The sequence below is a fragment of the Rhineura floridana genome, chromosome 2, assembly GCF_030035675.1.
Source record: "Rhineura floridana isolate rRhiFlo1 chromosome 2, rRhiFlo1.hap2, whole genome shotgun sequence".
Lineage (NCBI taxonomy): Eukaryota > Metazoa > Chordata > Lepidosauria > Squamata > Rhineuridae > Rhineura > Rhineura floridana.
The window spans coordinates 6,762,599-6,779,251 of NC_084481.1; the positions used below are offsets into that span (position 1 = coordinate 6,762,599).

A 16,653-nucleotide genomic window follows, 5' to 3' on the forward strand; every position below is an offset into this window, starting at 1 on the left:
ATCTTCCATTTTACCACCCATTCCCTCAGCTGGAGAGGTCCTTTGGGAACTCTTCGCAATCTTTTTTTGTTTTAACAATCCTAAATAATTTAGTATCTTCAGCAAACGTTGCCACCTTGCTGCTCACCCCTAACTCTGGATCATTTGTGAACAAGTTTAAAAGCACAGAACCTTGGGGGATTCCACTTCCTACATCTCTCCATTGGCAGAAGTGTCTATATATTCATACTCTGCTTCCTGTTTCCTAGCCAGGTCCTGATCCACAAAAGGACATCTCCTCATTCCATGACTGCTAATTTTTTTGTGAGGAGTCTTGTCAAAAGTTTTTTGAAAGTCCAAGTACAGTATGTCAGCTAGATCACCTCTATCCATATGCTTGTTGACACTCTCAAATAACTCTAATAGGTTAATGAGACAGACTTCACCCTTGCAGAAGCCATGCAGGTTCAGCTTCAGCAAGGCTTGTTCTTCTACATGCTTGGTTATTTTATTTTTAACAATGATTTCCACCATTGTCCTGGAACAGATGTTAAGCTGACTGGCCTATAATTTCCAGGATCCTCTCCAGATCCCTTTTTAAAAATTAGTGTTACATTGGCCACTTTCCAGTCCTTAGGTATGGAGGCAGATCTTAAAAAAGAGTTACATATTTTTGTTAGAAGATCAGCAAGCTCACATTTGACTTCTTTGAGAACTTGTGTGGATGCCATCTGGACCTGGCTATATGTCAGTTTTTAATTTGTCTATTAAGGCTAGAACTTCATGTCTTGTCACCAGTATCAGCTTCAGTTCCTCAGACTCTCTTCCTGCCACAGCTAGTTCAGGCACAGGGGTCTGTACTATATCCTCCACTGTGAAGACAGATGCAAAGAATTCATTTAGCTTCTCAGCAATCTCCTTATCCTCTTTTATTGTCTTTGACTTCTTGTCATCTAAGGGTCCCACCGCCTCCCTAGATGACTGCTACTAATGTATTTAAATAATTTTCTGTTGGTGGTTTTTATGTTCTTAATAATGTACTCTTCAATTTTTTTTCAGCATTCTTTATTGTATTTCTTTTGCCAAAGTTTGTGTTCCTTTTCATTCTCCTTATTTTGGCAAGACTTCCATTTTTTTAAAGAAGTCTTCTTGCCACAAATAGGATCTTTGACTCTACTTGTTAACTACACTGGCATCCTCTTGGCCCTGGTGGTACCTTTCCTGATCTGCAGCGTACACTCCAGTTGAGCTTCTAATATTCTGCTTTTAACAACTCCCAAGCATTTTGAAGTGATCTGATCCTCCTGACTTTTCCTTTCAACTTTTTTATTACCAATCCCCTTATTTTTGGGAAATTTCTGCTTCTGAAGTCAAATGTGACCGTGTTGTTTTTTCTTGGCAATTGGCCATTTACATGCATGCTTAATTTAACCACACCATGGTCACTGCTGCCAAATGGATAAACTATTCTCTAAAATCTCCATCATATCTGGCAAATATTTCTCTTGTGGGGCAAGGAGGTCTACAAGGCACTGCAAGAGCAGGAAACACTGAACTTTGAAAGGGGAACAACTGCCAATCCTTTAACTAAGGGGTGGGCAACCTCAGGCCTGGGGGACAAATGCAACCCTCGAAGCCTCTCTATCTCACCTTTCCTCAGCTCATGTCCCTCACTGACTTTGCTTCGCACCCCAAGTGTTTTTGTCTAGGTGAAATATATCCTTGAATTTTGATAATTCTTCTTGCTTGTCTAGATGGAGATGGGTGTATGGTAAAAAGGGAAAATTTACATTAACTGCTCACCCACTTGCCTTGCCCACCACTGGTATGTAGGCCTCAGAGGGTTGTCCAGAAGGCCATCGGACTGAAAAAGGTTCCTCACCCCCCCACACACACACATTAACTGATGTGTACCAACCATGCATTCTTCATTTATTTCTGTATGTGATTTAAATGACAAGCTAACACCGTTTGAACAGGATGTTTATTTGCATTGAAGCAAGTCAGTCTGGTATTTGTGAGTTTTGGACCTTCAAAATTATGGAGAGGTGTTGTTGTGACCTTTTTTGGAGATCATAAGAACATAAGAAATAAGAAGAGCCTGCTGGATCAGGCCAGTGGCCTATCTAGTCCAGCATCCTGTTCTCACAGTGGCCAACCAGGTGCCTGGGGGAAGCCTGCAAGCAGGACCCGAGTGCAAGGACGCTCTCCCCTCCTGAGGCTTCTGGCAACTGGTTTTCAGAAACATGCTGCCTCTGACTAGGGTGGCAGAGCACAGCCATCATGGCTAGTAGCCATTGATAGCCCTGTCCTCCATGAATTTGTCTAATCTTCTTTTAAAGCCATCCAAGCTGGTGGCCATTACTGCGTCTTGTGGGAGCAAATTCCATAGTTCAACTATGCGCTGAGTAAAGAAGTACTTCCTTTTGTCTGTCCTGAATCTTCCAACATTCAGCTTCTTTGAATGTCCATGAGTTCTAGTATTATGAGAGAGGGAGAAAAACTTTTCTCTACCCACTTTCTCAATGCCATGCATAATTTTATACACTCTATCATGTCTTCTCTGACCCGCCTTTTCTCTAAACTAAAAAGCCCCAAATGCTGCAACCTTTCCTCATAAGGGAGTCGCTCCATCCCCTTGATCATTCTGGTTGCCTCTTCTGAACCTTTTCCAACTCCATAATATCCTTTTTGAGATGAGGCGACCAGAACTGTACACAGTATTCCAAATGCGGCCGCACCATAGATTTATACAACGGCATTATGATATCGGCTGTTTTATTTTCAATACCTTTCCTAATTATCCCTAGCATGGAATTTGCCATTTTCACAGCTGTCACACACTGGGTCGACATTTTCATCATGCTGTCCACAACAACCCCGAGGTCTCTCTCCTGGTCGGTCACCGCCAGTTCAGACCCCATGAGCGTATATGTGAAATTCAGATTTTTTGCTCCAATATGCATAATTTTACATTTGTTTATACTGAATTGCATTTGCCATTTTTCGACCCATTCACTCAGTTTGGAGAGGTCTTTTTGGAGCTCTTCGCAATCCATTTTTGTTTTAACAACCCTGAACAATTTAGTATCGTCAGCAAACTTGGCCACTTCACTGCTCACTCCTAATTCTAGGTCATTAATGAACAAGTTGAAAAGTACAGGTCCCAATACCGATCCTTGAGGGACTCCACTTTCTACAGCCCTCCATTGGGAGAACTGTGCATTTATTCCTACTCTCTGTTTTCTGCTTCTTAACCAATTCTTTATCCACAAGAGGACCTCTCCTCTTATTCCATGACTGCTAAGCTTCCTCAGAAGTCTTTGGTGAGTTACCTCATCAAACGCTTTTTGAAAGTCTAAGTACACTATGTCCACTGGATCACCTCTATCTATATGCTTGTTGACACTCTCAAAGGCATCTTATGTTTGAGGGCCAAACTAGATACGATGGTAGGAGGCCAAGCAGATCTTTCTGTTTGTATCCCTTTGCATGTGTGGAGTTGCATCCTCTAGCAAAGGGGTGGCTAATTGTGATCCTTCCATGTTTGTTGGATTCCAGGTCCCATCAGTCACAGTCAGCCTGGATAGTGGTCAAGGAAGTTTGGAGCTGTAGTTCCAACAACATCTGAAGGGCCACAGGTAAGCCAACCCTGCTCTAGGGTCGCAGAGTTGCAGCTTCGGAGCAGGATACCTTAAAGATCATCTTACCCCTTATATATTGAGTCAATCACTGTGCTCTGCTAGTGAGGGCCTCCTACAGATACGATCTTATCAGGAGGTCCATTCTGCACAGCATAGGAAGTGGACCTTTAGTGTTGTGGCACCTTTGGAAATCCCTCTCCTTAAATATTAGATAGGCACCACCTCTGTTATATTTTCAGAACCTACTGAAGACTTTCCTATTTCAACAAGCCTTTTAAGCAGAGACCTTATCCCAGTCTGTGTCTGTGCTGGAAATGCTTTTTAAGATGTTTTTAAAGCTGTTTTGTTTTAATATGTTTTTTAAAAAGTTTTGTTTTAATTTTTTTTTAGTGTTTTGTTTTTAAGATGCTTTAGAGTGCTTTTAGTGTTTTTGTCTGCCGCCCTGGGCTCCTTCTGGGAGGAAGGGCAGGATATAACAACAACAACAACAATAATAATAAAAATGATGTATTGCCTGCCATCAAGAGGTGGGTCATTCCCTAACTGTGACACCGTTGCCACCAGAACAATTTTTTTCCTGAGGGATGATGCCTTCTCCATTCAGCAACTCAAATACTGGGCATGCACTGCTGGTGTGCTGCTTCACACCCTCCAATTGGCTTACAGGGAAGAGAAGAAGGTAGAGTGGAGCAATGCACACTCAGAAAGAAAAGAGATTCATGAGGGAGTAGCCATCTTTTTAGTAAGATGGAGCTCTGCACCCTGCTCAACTTGGAAGTGGATCCCATGTTTCAGGCTGGATTTCTAGGTGGGTTCCAGCTAGCAATGGAAGGATTTGTCAATTTCAGTCTCAGTTTCTCATTTTTTCTAATCTTCAATTCTCCTTATTTCTACAGCATTTTGCAATTTTTTTTTAAAAAAAATCCTCATTAAAATTCTCCAGTATTTTAGTGCAAATTTCTCCATTTTATGGTGTTCTGATTACACATATTTTCAAGCAATTTCTCCCAATACAATGCCTTTTTGTATTTTCACTCATATATTCATTTCATACACATTTCCACCTAATAAATGCATTTTGTGAAGATTATATGGTTGGAGATCTGCATCACAAAATTCAGATAATTGCCAATCTTGAAAGATGGCTGTGTTTTGGCTCTCGTTTTGGAAAGTGTGAATTTGATAGATTTGGCTTTAAATGAGTACTAAAACAATTTCCCCCATCTCTAATTCCAGTTCTTAAAGAACTCTAGTGGGCTAAATGAGAAAACACACTCTGAGGGGAACTCCATGCCTGCCATCAGACTGTTCACAGAAATCAGTACCTGGGCTTGGTTCCTGGCTCCAAGCATAGGGCCCACAGCCTGCACCACACTGTATCCAGGTTTCACCAGTTTTAATTCCATTTCCAAATTAACTCCTTGATTTGTGTCTTGGCAATTCATAGTACAAATAGTATCCAAACCATAATGAATGGCAGCCTACCTTTAGGGCAAATGTCAGTGCATGGTTTACATGTCTTAACACCATTTTCTTCAACTTCCATCTTAGGGCTGGGACAGGCACGTACACAAGAGCTGATATCAACCACAAAGTTATCTGGAGGGGGGTAAAAAAGGAAAACACATTATTGAAACGAGAGTCATCTACAGGCTGCGCACAACAGATACTCTGAACATCAGAGGTGGTGGATGTGGGCCCTACATTTTTGCCACTGCTTTTAAGGTTCCTTTTTATATATTCGTCTCAAATGCTGCATTTTATCTTTTTAAGCTTTATCTAAGCTCACATTCTCCTGTAGTCCTGTTACTTTATGTTGTTGCTAATGTCAACGTTCTTTAAAGATTTCATTTCCCTCGAGATGCTGACGTAACTCCATCTTAATGAGGTTTGTATTCTGGAACATGTTTGAAATGTTATTTTAGCATCAAAGGATACACAGTCACAGCCAAGCTGGTACCAAGCACTGGATAAAATAAAAGAAGCTATGAATTATCTCAGTCTTATGCTCATGCAGACTAAATAAATTAAAAAATGAACAACCCATGGTATCTAGATATTCAGTACTGAAGATAATGGCAATTGACTTTGCAAAACAATTGTCAAAAGGGGAATACATATTTTTGTCCATATCAAATGATAGATTCATTTAAATAACTGGGTTCCTGCTGGGAGGAAGGGCGGGATATAAATCAAATAATAAATAAATAAATAAACAAATAACTAGTCAGCAAAATGCCACTCTAATATAAAAAAATAAAATAAACCCAACTATGTATGTCTTTTCTAACTCCCTACAAATCATTGCAACTATCTATGTCAAAAGTCAAAGTTGACCCTGATTCCAGCTCGTTAGGCTGGTGCCACTGAAGCACACCAGGTTCTGAGATTTATGGTATATTTGAACATATCAAGATGCCTTATCATTGATTCATCTAGTCATATCATTGGTTCTTCTAGTCTAGTATACACTGACTGACAGTGCGCCTTCAAGCTTTTAGGCAGGAATCTTTTACAAGCTTGCAAAAAATAACCTTTTTTTCGGGCGACTGAACCTGGGACCTGATGTATGCAATGTGTATTAGCTGCTTCACATGGGTAAGGTAGGACAGGCAGGGCCGGTTCTAAAGGGTGGCCAGGTGGGGCACTGTCCTGATGGCCCCTGGAGCTACGGGGGGGCCTCACCCACCCCTCCGCTCCCCTTCCATGATCCGCACCCCACACCCCCACACCTACCTGTCTGCTGTCTTTTACCATTGCCCTTAATGAAGATGATGCACACACACACACACCGGGGCTCAGGGCAAGCTGATGCCCAAGGGCCCTGGCATTCCTGGAGCCGGCCCTGAGGACAGGGCTCTTTGCACCTTTAATAATTATGTGCTGCTTGTCATGCAAATGTGATGTAGTGGTTAGAGTGATAGACTAGGATCTAGGAGACTCAGATTCAAATTCCCACTTGGCCATGAAGCTCCCTGGGTAACCTTGGGCCAGTCACTATCTGCCAGTCTATCCTATCTGACAGGAATGCTGTGAAGATAAAATTGTGAGGAGAGAACACTGTGCACTGCCTTTTGCTTCTTGGAAGATAGGCAGGATATAAATGTCATAAATAAAAAGCATATAATCTGTCCCACACTTTTCTACTTGTAGCATACTCAGAGCTATTTATATCAGTAAAAAATACAACATGACAATAACAGTGTGAAAGAATGCCAAGAAATAATGGATTCACGTATGTATCCACATCATTCAATGACTATACTGACAGGCACTGTGTGTGACAGCAGGCAATGTGAAAAAAACTGGGTTGTTTGTTCTGCAGTAGCCATTTCCATGCATGTAAGTCATCACTTGATGCTGCAGGCATCAAACAATGATACTAGCTGTTCCTTGTGTCCCCATCTTCTAGAGGCCCACCCATTCCTTTAATCTATATTATGGACAATGTGTCCTTTAATCCAGGGATTCTTAACCTGTGGCTTCAGGAGCTCTATGAACTGGGCACAAATATAAAATAAAATAAAAATTTAAAAATCCAGTGTAACAAAGTAATATTCAGTTTCCTAAGAATTTGTGCCTATTCAGAGCAGCGGCCTTATGAGACAGAACATAATGTGTGTGTGTGTGTATAGCTTGTTCCCTTAAAGAATTAGTCTTTTTATCAAATATATTAAAACAATATGAAGAAAATAGTGTGTGCACTGAAAAAAAATAAATTTTGCAGATCACCTTGTTTGTCTTCATGTCAGTCTTTTTAAAAAAATTATAATTCCTTTCAGGAATCTTTTAAAAATATTACAAGCACTTGTGAAGTCAGCACAAACCTTGCAACTTGATATTTTAATTCATGTTTTGTTTAGGATACAAAGTTTTTAAAGTAGTATTTGGTCACTTCAGAACATCTTGCAGCATAGGAATTGTGAAGAATTGTTCATGGCTAATATTTTAAAAGTATTTGACTCATTGAGGGTATTTGTCTACCATTTGTAAATTATTATATGTGCACATTTTGATTTACAAAATACAAGGTAGCAACAATATTATAGGATAATGTGTAAATTAAGTTAAATTGTATGAAATATTCTTTTTTTGAAAGATTGAAAATAATATTTGTTTATTTATTTATGGGGGTCCACGGCTTTCATCAGATTCTCAAAGGGGTCTGTGACCCCCGGCCCAAAAAAAGATTAAGAACCACTGCTTTAATTCAAAAGTGTTCAAATATCAAATATTTGTGAGCCCCAAAGAAGATACTAAAATGAGAAGACAATAAGGGGTATTTGCATGCATTCAGTCTACATCAGGTTAAGTTGATCTATGCAGCAACAAAACATGCTAAATGCCCCTGCCACATGATAATACATGCTTATTTTCAGTGGCAGTTGCTGGCCTCAGATGGTCAGAATATATGATCGTCAAGATCTATCCACTCTGTGGAAAGTAGGAAGGAAAATCTTTCTTTAAGCAATTTATTCTGCACTATTCCTGCTGAAACCACTGGGAACAGTCTATATAAATAGTTTTAGTACTCCAGCTTAATAGTCGGTACCTGAAAGGCATTTATGGTGGAGTACTTGGTATTTAAACTGACTGAATCCTCTAATGTTGGGAGTTGTGAACAATATTTTATGCATCTTGATAGTGATGAGCCTGTTCTGACTGACATTACCAGACCACAGACTTGAATTTCAAGAAAAGGTCAAACATAAAAGATAATTTCCACTTATGTTCGAGGGGAAATGAAAATGAGACTTTGTTTAAGGAAAGGAAATGCTAGAATCTGTTCCATATTTGACATCTGGCATGTATACAAGTCAGTTATTGGATAGATGCTGAAATTTTGACCACACAAACCATAATATTTAGCACAGATTTTTGGCTCCAAGTGCAAGGGTGTTATTAAAATGTCAGCACTCCGCAATGCCATTCTTAGAATAAGTTATAACTTCAAAATATTACTGTTGAAGAAAATAAACTGAATTTTCACAGCATTCTCATAATTAACTTGGCTGTACATTTGGCGGGGTTTGCAATAATATTTTTAAAAAGATTTTTATAATGCAGCTTTGAAAGGGTTGCACTTCATGGGAGACAGGCAGCCCTCTGCTTATAACTTACGTGGGCACTTTTTAACACAAAAAGCACCATAGGTGTATTTTCCATCTCGGTTGTTTTCCATCTGGAAGGTGGCAGGATTGTAAACTGAAGTCTGGGGACACTGTGTGACGCAAGCCCCACTGTCATTAAAATTCATACAAGCCTGCAAGATAAGAAGTAACAGTTTGCATCAGATCTTTAACTGGCATTTAATAAATGGATCCTTTAGTAACAAAAATCTGACAATAACAATAGGAAAAGTTTATTAAGCTGTTTGCTCTACACAAATAATAGCTTTTAATTACTGAGGCATCTAATTAAACTAAAACAGAAAAATCTAAATATTCTTCTTCATATAACAAGTCATGAGGGCTATTTATTACCCAATATGCCTCTTGTTACCATTTGTTGAGGATCATGAGCCAGAAGTGCTAACATGCTCATGTCCAATGTGGACTTTCCATAGGCATCTGATTGGCCACTGTGGGAACATGATGCTAGACTAGATAGGCCCTGGTCTGATCCAGCAGGGGTCTTCTTATGTTCTTATGACTTTAAGCTATAAATCACTGTGTTTGGGTTGGACTATGACAGATGTAACTGAACTACATTTTTCAGCTCAAGGTCACCAAGACCAGTGAGCCACAGAGCCTTTACATTTTTGCTGAAGTCGGAGAAGCTGAACCTGAAGTGCAGCAGGCAAAAAGTACTATTCCATTGACCTATGGCCAGGCTTCAGCTATTTATACCAGGATTGGTATAAATACCAACCCAGAGGGTTCATCATTCCATAGTTGCTCACAAGGCCAGGTCCCAACCTCAGATCATGATACTCTGTCCTCACAAACTAGTTTGCAGGATTTTGCTTTAAGGTATCAGGGCCCACATAGATACCAGCATATGAAGCTATTTAAAATGTCTCTTGAGTAGCCAATCATTTAGTGATTATTTTGTATTGTTTTTAATGTTTTTATGTTGTTGTATACCACCCTGATTTTTTGCAAGTGGACAGTATATAAATACTTTTATAAATAAATAAATATAAAGAAAAACAAATCTGGTGCCCTCATGTTGGCCATTCTGAACATTAGTGTAAGCACTAGCAATTACCAGTGCTTTCTGCAACAATGCTGATCCTGTATTCTTGCCACACCACAATGCATGTCCTTGCGGTGATAAAAAAGCAGTTAACATCTTCATTCACTGCAGTGTTTGGAAGTGGAGAATGCACCATTGTGGAGAGTGCTCAATAGCAGGAGGGAACTGGGTATCCCTTGACAGTGTATCAGGGATCAGGTGCTGGTTTAGGTGCAAGTTGTACAATGTACTCTTTGTGCCACTGTACCTAAAGCAGGTGATCAGGGTGACAAGTCAATCTCCGTAGTAATACATGGCCTGCTATGAATGGAAAGCAAGAAACACCTTCTCTCTCCCTCCTGTCAACTAAAGATGGTGGAGAGATATGGTATGATGCAAACTCAAAGGAGGTGGTAGCATAAACAGAATTGCTAGCTTGCTTTCCTGGCAGAGATTGTGTGCCTATAACAGCAGTGTGATGGGCAGAAATTCAGAAAGCACAACATTCCTCTACACTGTACCTACAGGATTGGGATGCAGGATTGGGATCACTAGTTGATTTATTTATTCATTATATCACCTAATGCCAAAACAGGCATCTAAGTGGTTTGCAAGATAAAAACCAGTTACACAAACATTAATATATAAACTTCCACAATTAAAATACACCATAAAACAATGTCATTCAAACATTAAAATATAAACATCCATCATTAAAATATGCAATTAAACAATCCTATTAAAATAGCACAAATATTAAAAAGAATAGTCAGATTGAGAGATCAAGGGAATGCCTGTGTTTATTGTTGGCCACACCATTGTTTAAGGCACGAGAAGCCTCCATCAGGAAAAAGAGTGTCAACTGACAAACTCTAGGCAGAAATAACTATAGCAAAATTAGGAAGAGTGGCAAAAGTTTCCCTGAATTAACTTAATGTGCAAATGGTAAAGGTCACCCTGTTAAGGTGGACACCATATTGAACACTTTGGTGAGGTAGAAGCCAGGCCTTCATAATGGAACCGCTTTTAATTTAGCAAGACCAAGGTGTTGAATTATTGTGGAGCTATGAAAGGCACAAAGTACAGTTAGAGACCTGTTTAGATCCAGTTTAATCTTCACTGTCATTATTCTCTTACTACCTCAAAATCTTTGTGAGTAAATTTGCTGAAACATTAATGCTGCAGAGATAGGTACTACTTTCCTTTCAAGAGCACATGCAGAACAATGAATGATTGCTTTATCTAGCAATTTTCACAGCAGGATACTATAGGTTACAGGAAGCAGGCATTATATGTCAGAACATATCTGAATTCATCATATGCTAAAATTGTATTAATTAATATCTAACATAAACCTTTAGTCACTGCTGTCTATCCTGGTACCTTATCACTATAATAAATTGCTTAGTAACTATATAATAGCAATGTAGAATGCTAATGATATATAGCCCAAAGACATGATAACCTTCCATTAAGAATTGACTGAAATCATTCTGAAGAACTCAGCAAATTTTTAATTTGTTGCTATAAGGTTTTGCTTACAAGCACGGGTAGTATATTTTAGAGCAGTTGTTCCCAAACTTTCCCCCCACACTGCCCGCTTGAAAATTGCCACAGATCTTAGTGTACCACTTAATGGTTTTTCTGCCTGTTTTAACAATAGAATTCCGTTCAAATTGTACTGCCATAAAATAAAATATAAGAAATAAAAAAGCAATAAAATGCAATTAAAAATCAATATGAATATTTAATGCAGACATGCGGTGGACCACCTGAATGAAACTTGCAGACCACTTGTGGTTCATGGACCACAGTTTGGGAACCCCTGTTCTAGAGCATTCCAAGCATTTGAGTAGAGCAGAAAAGCATGTGGGCCTGGCTATGGCACAGAATGAGGCCTACAATCTTTTCTGTCTTTCTATCTCTTCTGTCCTGCTGTGCTGTCTCTTCCAAGAGTAAATTAGAGGTAAAAGCACCCCAAGAGCTTGAGTGATAGTGGGGAGTGTGCACAGTACAGCACTAGGGGAGGGGGTGTCTACCTTTCCCCCTGCAATGTTTTTGAATTGCACCCTTGAAGCTGCTATTTGCCTGGGGGTGGGGGGAACATGCATACATTTTAAACAACACAGGAGATCATATAATGAATCTCCCACTCTCTCTCCTAATTTGGCCCCTGGATTCCCCATATTTTGTCACTCCTGATTTCAAAGCAAGTCTTTGTTGGGAGAATGGGAATTTGGCATAAACAGGCATAGCAGGCAGGAGCAAAGTGATTCTGGCCGACGATAACCTTTAATTGAGGATGATAATTCCCTGCCATGTTCTTTTTCTGCTTTGAGGACCATTCAGGTGACATCAAGTTAGAGCTGAAACAATTTCCCAGTTCATGCACAGAAATTCAAAATCCAGCTCTTCTAGATTAAAATGGAAATACAATGTGTGCAAACACATATCTGAGTCCAATTCTTCACATTAATTTTAGCTCTGAGATGTTCCCTTATATTCCCCACTTGGGAAGGTCCTAATCTTAACTTAACAAGTACATGTGTTGTTTTCCAGTGTGCTATGTTCCCAGAAGTTTACGTTTCCTATTGATTAGCAAAACTCAGTTGTGTCCACTCTGATTGCTTAAGCTGATTTAGGCTGCAATCAAAAGCACACTTAGAAGAAAGCATGGTCCACAGAAATCAAAGAGACTTCCTTCATTTAATATTTAGGCATCAGGTCTTACATTCTGTTTTTAGGAAATACGACAGATGGTGTTTTTTGTAAGTCTTTTGTTTAATATCAGACTTCTGATATAAATTGCCCACATTCTAAAACCGTTAATTTTTAGGGAAGTAAAATGTGTTTTCACTTGAGATAAAAATCACACCAATTAGCATACAAATGGTTTCAAATCTCTATTTGCAAATCTCACAAATGTTTCAATGGGTGAAATAAGCTGATAAGTAACAGAAATATAATGGGAATATAGATATATATGTAATTCTGATTAACAAAACAGAGGTTTTTATTTTACTAGCAAAACTTTTTGGCTTCTGCCTTCATCGGCTGCTAACATACAAATGCTGCTACCAAGGTGACAGCTATAGAGTTTTGAGGATGGAATGCTCAGAGGGGCTTCATTTGGAAAAGCTAAGTAAGGTTTGATGAAGGTGAAAGCTGAAACTTTTTGCAAGTAAATTAAAAACCTCTGTTTTGTTCATCACAATTATGTGTATATATTTTTAGGTGATTAACATAATCCTTATAGGGATCCAGAGTAAGCTTGGGTGAAGTTTTGTTTGTGCTTTCAAAAGTCTCTCTCTAAATAGATATATCACACAGACAAACACACACCAATTTCCTTGGAGGAAAAGCAAAAGAATGAGCAGAGCTGCTGATGGAAGATGGAAGATGGAAAGGGAAGAACGCTGAAACATACAAAGCAATCTGTGTCTTTTGGTCCAGAACAGCCTCCTGCACATTCACGATGGCAGCATTCACTGACGGAGCGTCCATAACACCGCCCATCACATTGCTCAGCGCACACCATCTTCGTTACTGGAGAGGGCAGAGAAATCACAAACATATCAGAACAGAAAACAGGGAGCAGAGCATAAGCTTGGGGGACTGAGAAACTATGAGGCAACAGGAATTTAAGGAGGGGTCCTCTGCATATGTAAATCACAGTCTTGCCCATTGTTCTGTGACATGGTAGCAAATGGTTACACCAAATATGACTAAAATAAACTTCTTTTTAATTAAAGAAAAATAAAAATAAAACAGGGCTTTATACAACTGCAGTGTTTTAAGTGCCCACAGTTTCTTTGCAAAGGAGGAGGATAGGGAGAGAATCAGAACAGGTAGAGGCCACATAGCATTTCTGAACTAAAGGAAGACACCTTTCAGCTTAGTTAGGTGCTAACTATTTGTACAACTGCAGTGCTTAAGTGTCTGCAATATCTTTGCAGAGGAGGAGGATGGGAATAATACCAGAACTTGCCCATACCTCTTTGGCCACCAAGTAGTCCTACCAAGCCCATTGTTCACCAGCTGCCACTGCTCTAGCCAATACTTGAGATTTTTTAAAAGAATTGATCCCTTAAATGAAGTTAAATGTATACATGTAAACATTTCAGTGATGGGTTTTGCATGCGTAATATCTTGGTGTCTTGTGTAACAGTACAATATTTTTGCCTAGCACATTAGCATTTTCACAAATATTTTGATTTTTTGCAACATTTCTGTTTTTTTTTTTAAAATCTACATCAAAATATATTTGTCTCTCCCTGAATATCATCTGATTAAAGAAATACGCAGTTCCTAGGTAAAAATATGTGAAGGACTTGATTGCCCTGGGATTTGTTCTCCTAATCTTAGTAAACTTGGGGAAAACCTGGCTTCTTCTTCTCTCCATATCTTCTTCTCTCCAGAAGTCTATCCTTATATGATAAGCTTATCACAGACGGGCTTTTCCTATATCTATCCATCTCTGTCTAAGGATACTGTTTGCACTGTCCATGATAGCCAAGGCTTGATGTCAGTTTCAGGTGAGCAGTTTCAAATCATTATGGGGAAAAAAAAAGTTTCATCTAAAGGCAGTAAGGCAACTGCTACAATTATTGCAATGCTGAAGTGTTCATGTTATTTCTGTATTTGAAAATATAGGAAGATACAGACACACACACACAAACACACTTGTCTCTCTTAAGATAAGTGCTCAAATTATGGTGCCACCTATCTTTTGTGTCCCCAGTTTTAGTCAAGTTACTGTTTGGATATTTAATTATTTGTTAAAAACATTTATATATCCTATTCACATCATCAGGCCGCATCAACTGGAAATGGTTCCATAACACTGGGCCAGATTTTCATTGAGCATCTCAACTGGATTTGCTGCAGCACTGGCACCAAAGTCACCATGAAGTCAAGAGACTTTGTCCTCAAAGTGTCTTGCATGCTGCTCGCAGCTAATCACTGTGTGTTCCAGAGGCCTGCGTCATGAATCCAGGGTAACCAATCTCCAGACCACATGGAACAATTCTGTTGGCTGACTCCTCAAAGACTCAATAGATGCACTGAAGTACCATTTCTTCCCTGCCTTCAACATCTGCATGGTAGGCACAATTATGTCCAGTCGGCTTTGGAGTGAAATTTCCGCCACTTGTGCTATAGTGTTCATCCAGCCTGCTTCATCATCCTGAGCTCCTCAGAATACCAGGAAGCAATGTGAACTCCATAGAGCTGGAAAGGACACTTGGGAATGATAGTGTTGATGGCCCTACTCATCTCACTGTTCCACAATGAAACAAGAGCCTCACCAGGATCACTGGCTATATCCACTTGAAAATCCCCAGAGTCAACAGAAAGCCATCAGGATGCATCAGCTTCCCAGGGTGGACCATCCAAATTGGTCTTCCAAATTGCCTCAAGACCAAACTTCATCAGTAAGTGGTCAGATCATGACAATGAAGTAATATCCACCCACCTACTACCAGAGCACTCATCTCCCCACTTTGAGCAAAGACCGAGTCAAGGGTATGCCCTGCTCTGTGTGTCAGCCTGATGATCATTTGAGACAGTCCCACAGTCATCATCTAGATCATGAAATCCCGAAGTGGACCCAAGGCATCCTCAGCGAAAAGACACCCACAATCCTGGGCTCCTCCAGCACCACACCATACCTCTGAGCCCCTGATATTTTACTAATGTGCAAGAGCTCATAACCAAAATGATCCAAATCATCTGTAATCAGGAGGTGAAAAGTGGAAAATATTATGCTTATATTATGATTTCAAGTGACAAAGTTAACGCTTGTTATAAAATAGTTAAAAACTATTTAAAAATAAACTTCTGTGTGTGTATGAGACAAGTGACTGAGCAAGGAAGAGATCAGAGGACCTGTTACCCATATAAGGATTGCAGTTAACACCTGACAGTAAGGTCTTTTAGAGTCTCAAATCACTTATACCTCTCTCTCTCTCTCTCTCTCTCTCTCTCTCACACACACACACACACACACACACACACACACTCCTGACTGTTGCCTCCCTATGGAACTTCAACCTACTAGCTCCCAGTCCTGTAACAATTCTGATTAAAACAAACCTCTTGAATAGGATAATCCCTCCATTTCATAAGTTGAAACAAAACCCAACCCAAAAATTGAATCCAGAACACTATATTTTATTGAGCTAATTAGCTAGCCTGCTCCTGGGGGGAAAGTGCCGTTGGGCCACATTCATAAAATATGCAGAAGTGGCTTATACAAGTTAAACACTACTGTGTCCTGAATTCCCAAGATGGCTGGTGATTCAGAAATGAGCAGTCAACAGCCAGACTGCACTCTTCAAGGTAATCATTAAACGAAACCTCCTGAACTCTCTATCCAATTTAAATATGATTCACTCTTCAATGATTCATTACATGAACAAAAAAAACCCAATAACTCTAAAAGGAATTTTTGTAAGTGTGCAGTAAGAAATTGGAAAAGTTCACTGAGGACTAAATCTTGTTTTTGCCAATGGAAAGGTGTAACATTGTAATACAGTAATGTTATATAAACGTTTATAATTATCATTTCTTTCAAATTTCTAGTCCTTAGCAATACTTAGCTGATTCATCCTCACAATGAGACAAACTTTGCAGCTGATAACTGGGAATCCCTTTGCTCAAAGCAACTCAGTGTTGTCAAATGAATTCCAATGGTTACATTCAGTACATTTCTGTATAACTATTTACATATCAGTGAGTTTATTTATTTTATTTACAATATATCTATACCACCTTTCAGCACACAATTTATAAGGTGGTTCATAAAAACATAATTTAAAACCAATCAAAAATCTTTTTTCCTCAAATTAAATAA

The 16,653-nt window shown here is 39.3% G+C and overlaps 1 protein-coding gene across 6 annotated transcripts in view; it reads right to left on the reverse strand.

The window, feature by feature from the left end:
• The window catches only part of ERBB4 (erb-b2 receptor tyrosine kinase 4), a 1,247,562-nt gene that overhangs the window by 274,032 nt on the left and 956,877 nt on the right, over positions 1–16,653 (reverse strand). For all 6 annotated transcript variants that reach the window (XM_061607686.1, XM_061607684.1, XM_061607681.1 and 3 more), the window contains 3 exons: positions 13,228–13,346; positions 8,745–8,886; positions 5,109–5,222 (listed from right to left, as the gene is read on the reverse strand). In XM_061607686.1, the coding sequence (XP_061463670.1) occupies positions 5,109–5,222; positions 8,745–8,886; positions 13,228–13,346 (375 nt within the window). The remainder of the gene's footprint in view (positions 1–5,108; positions 5,223–8,744; positions 8,887–13,227; positions 13,347–16,653) is intronic.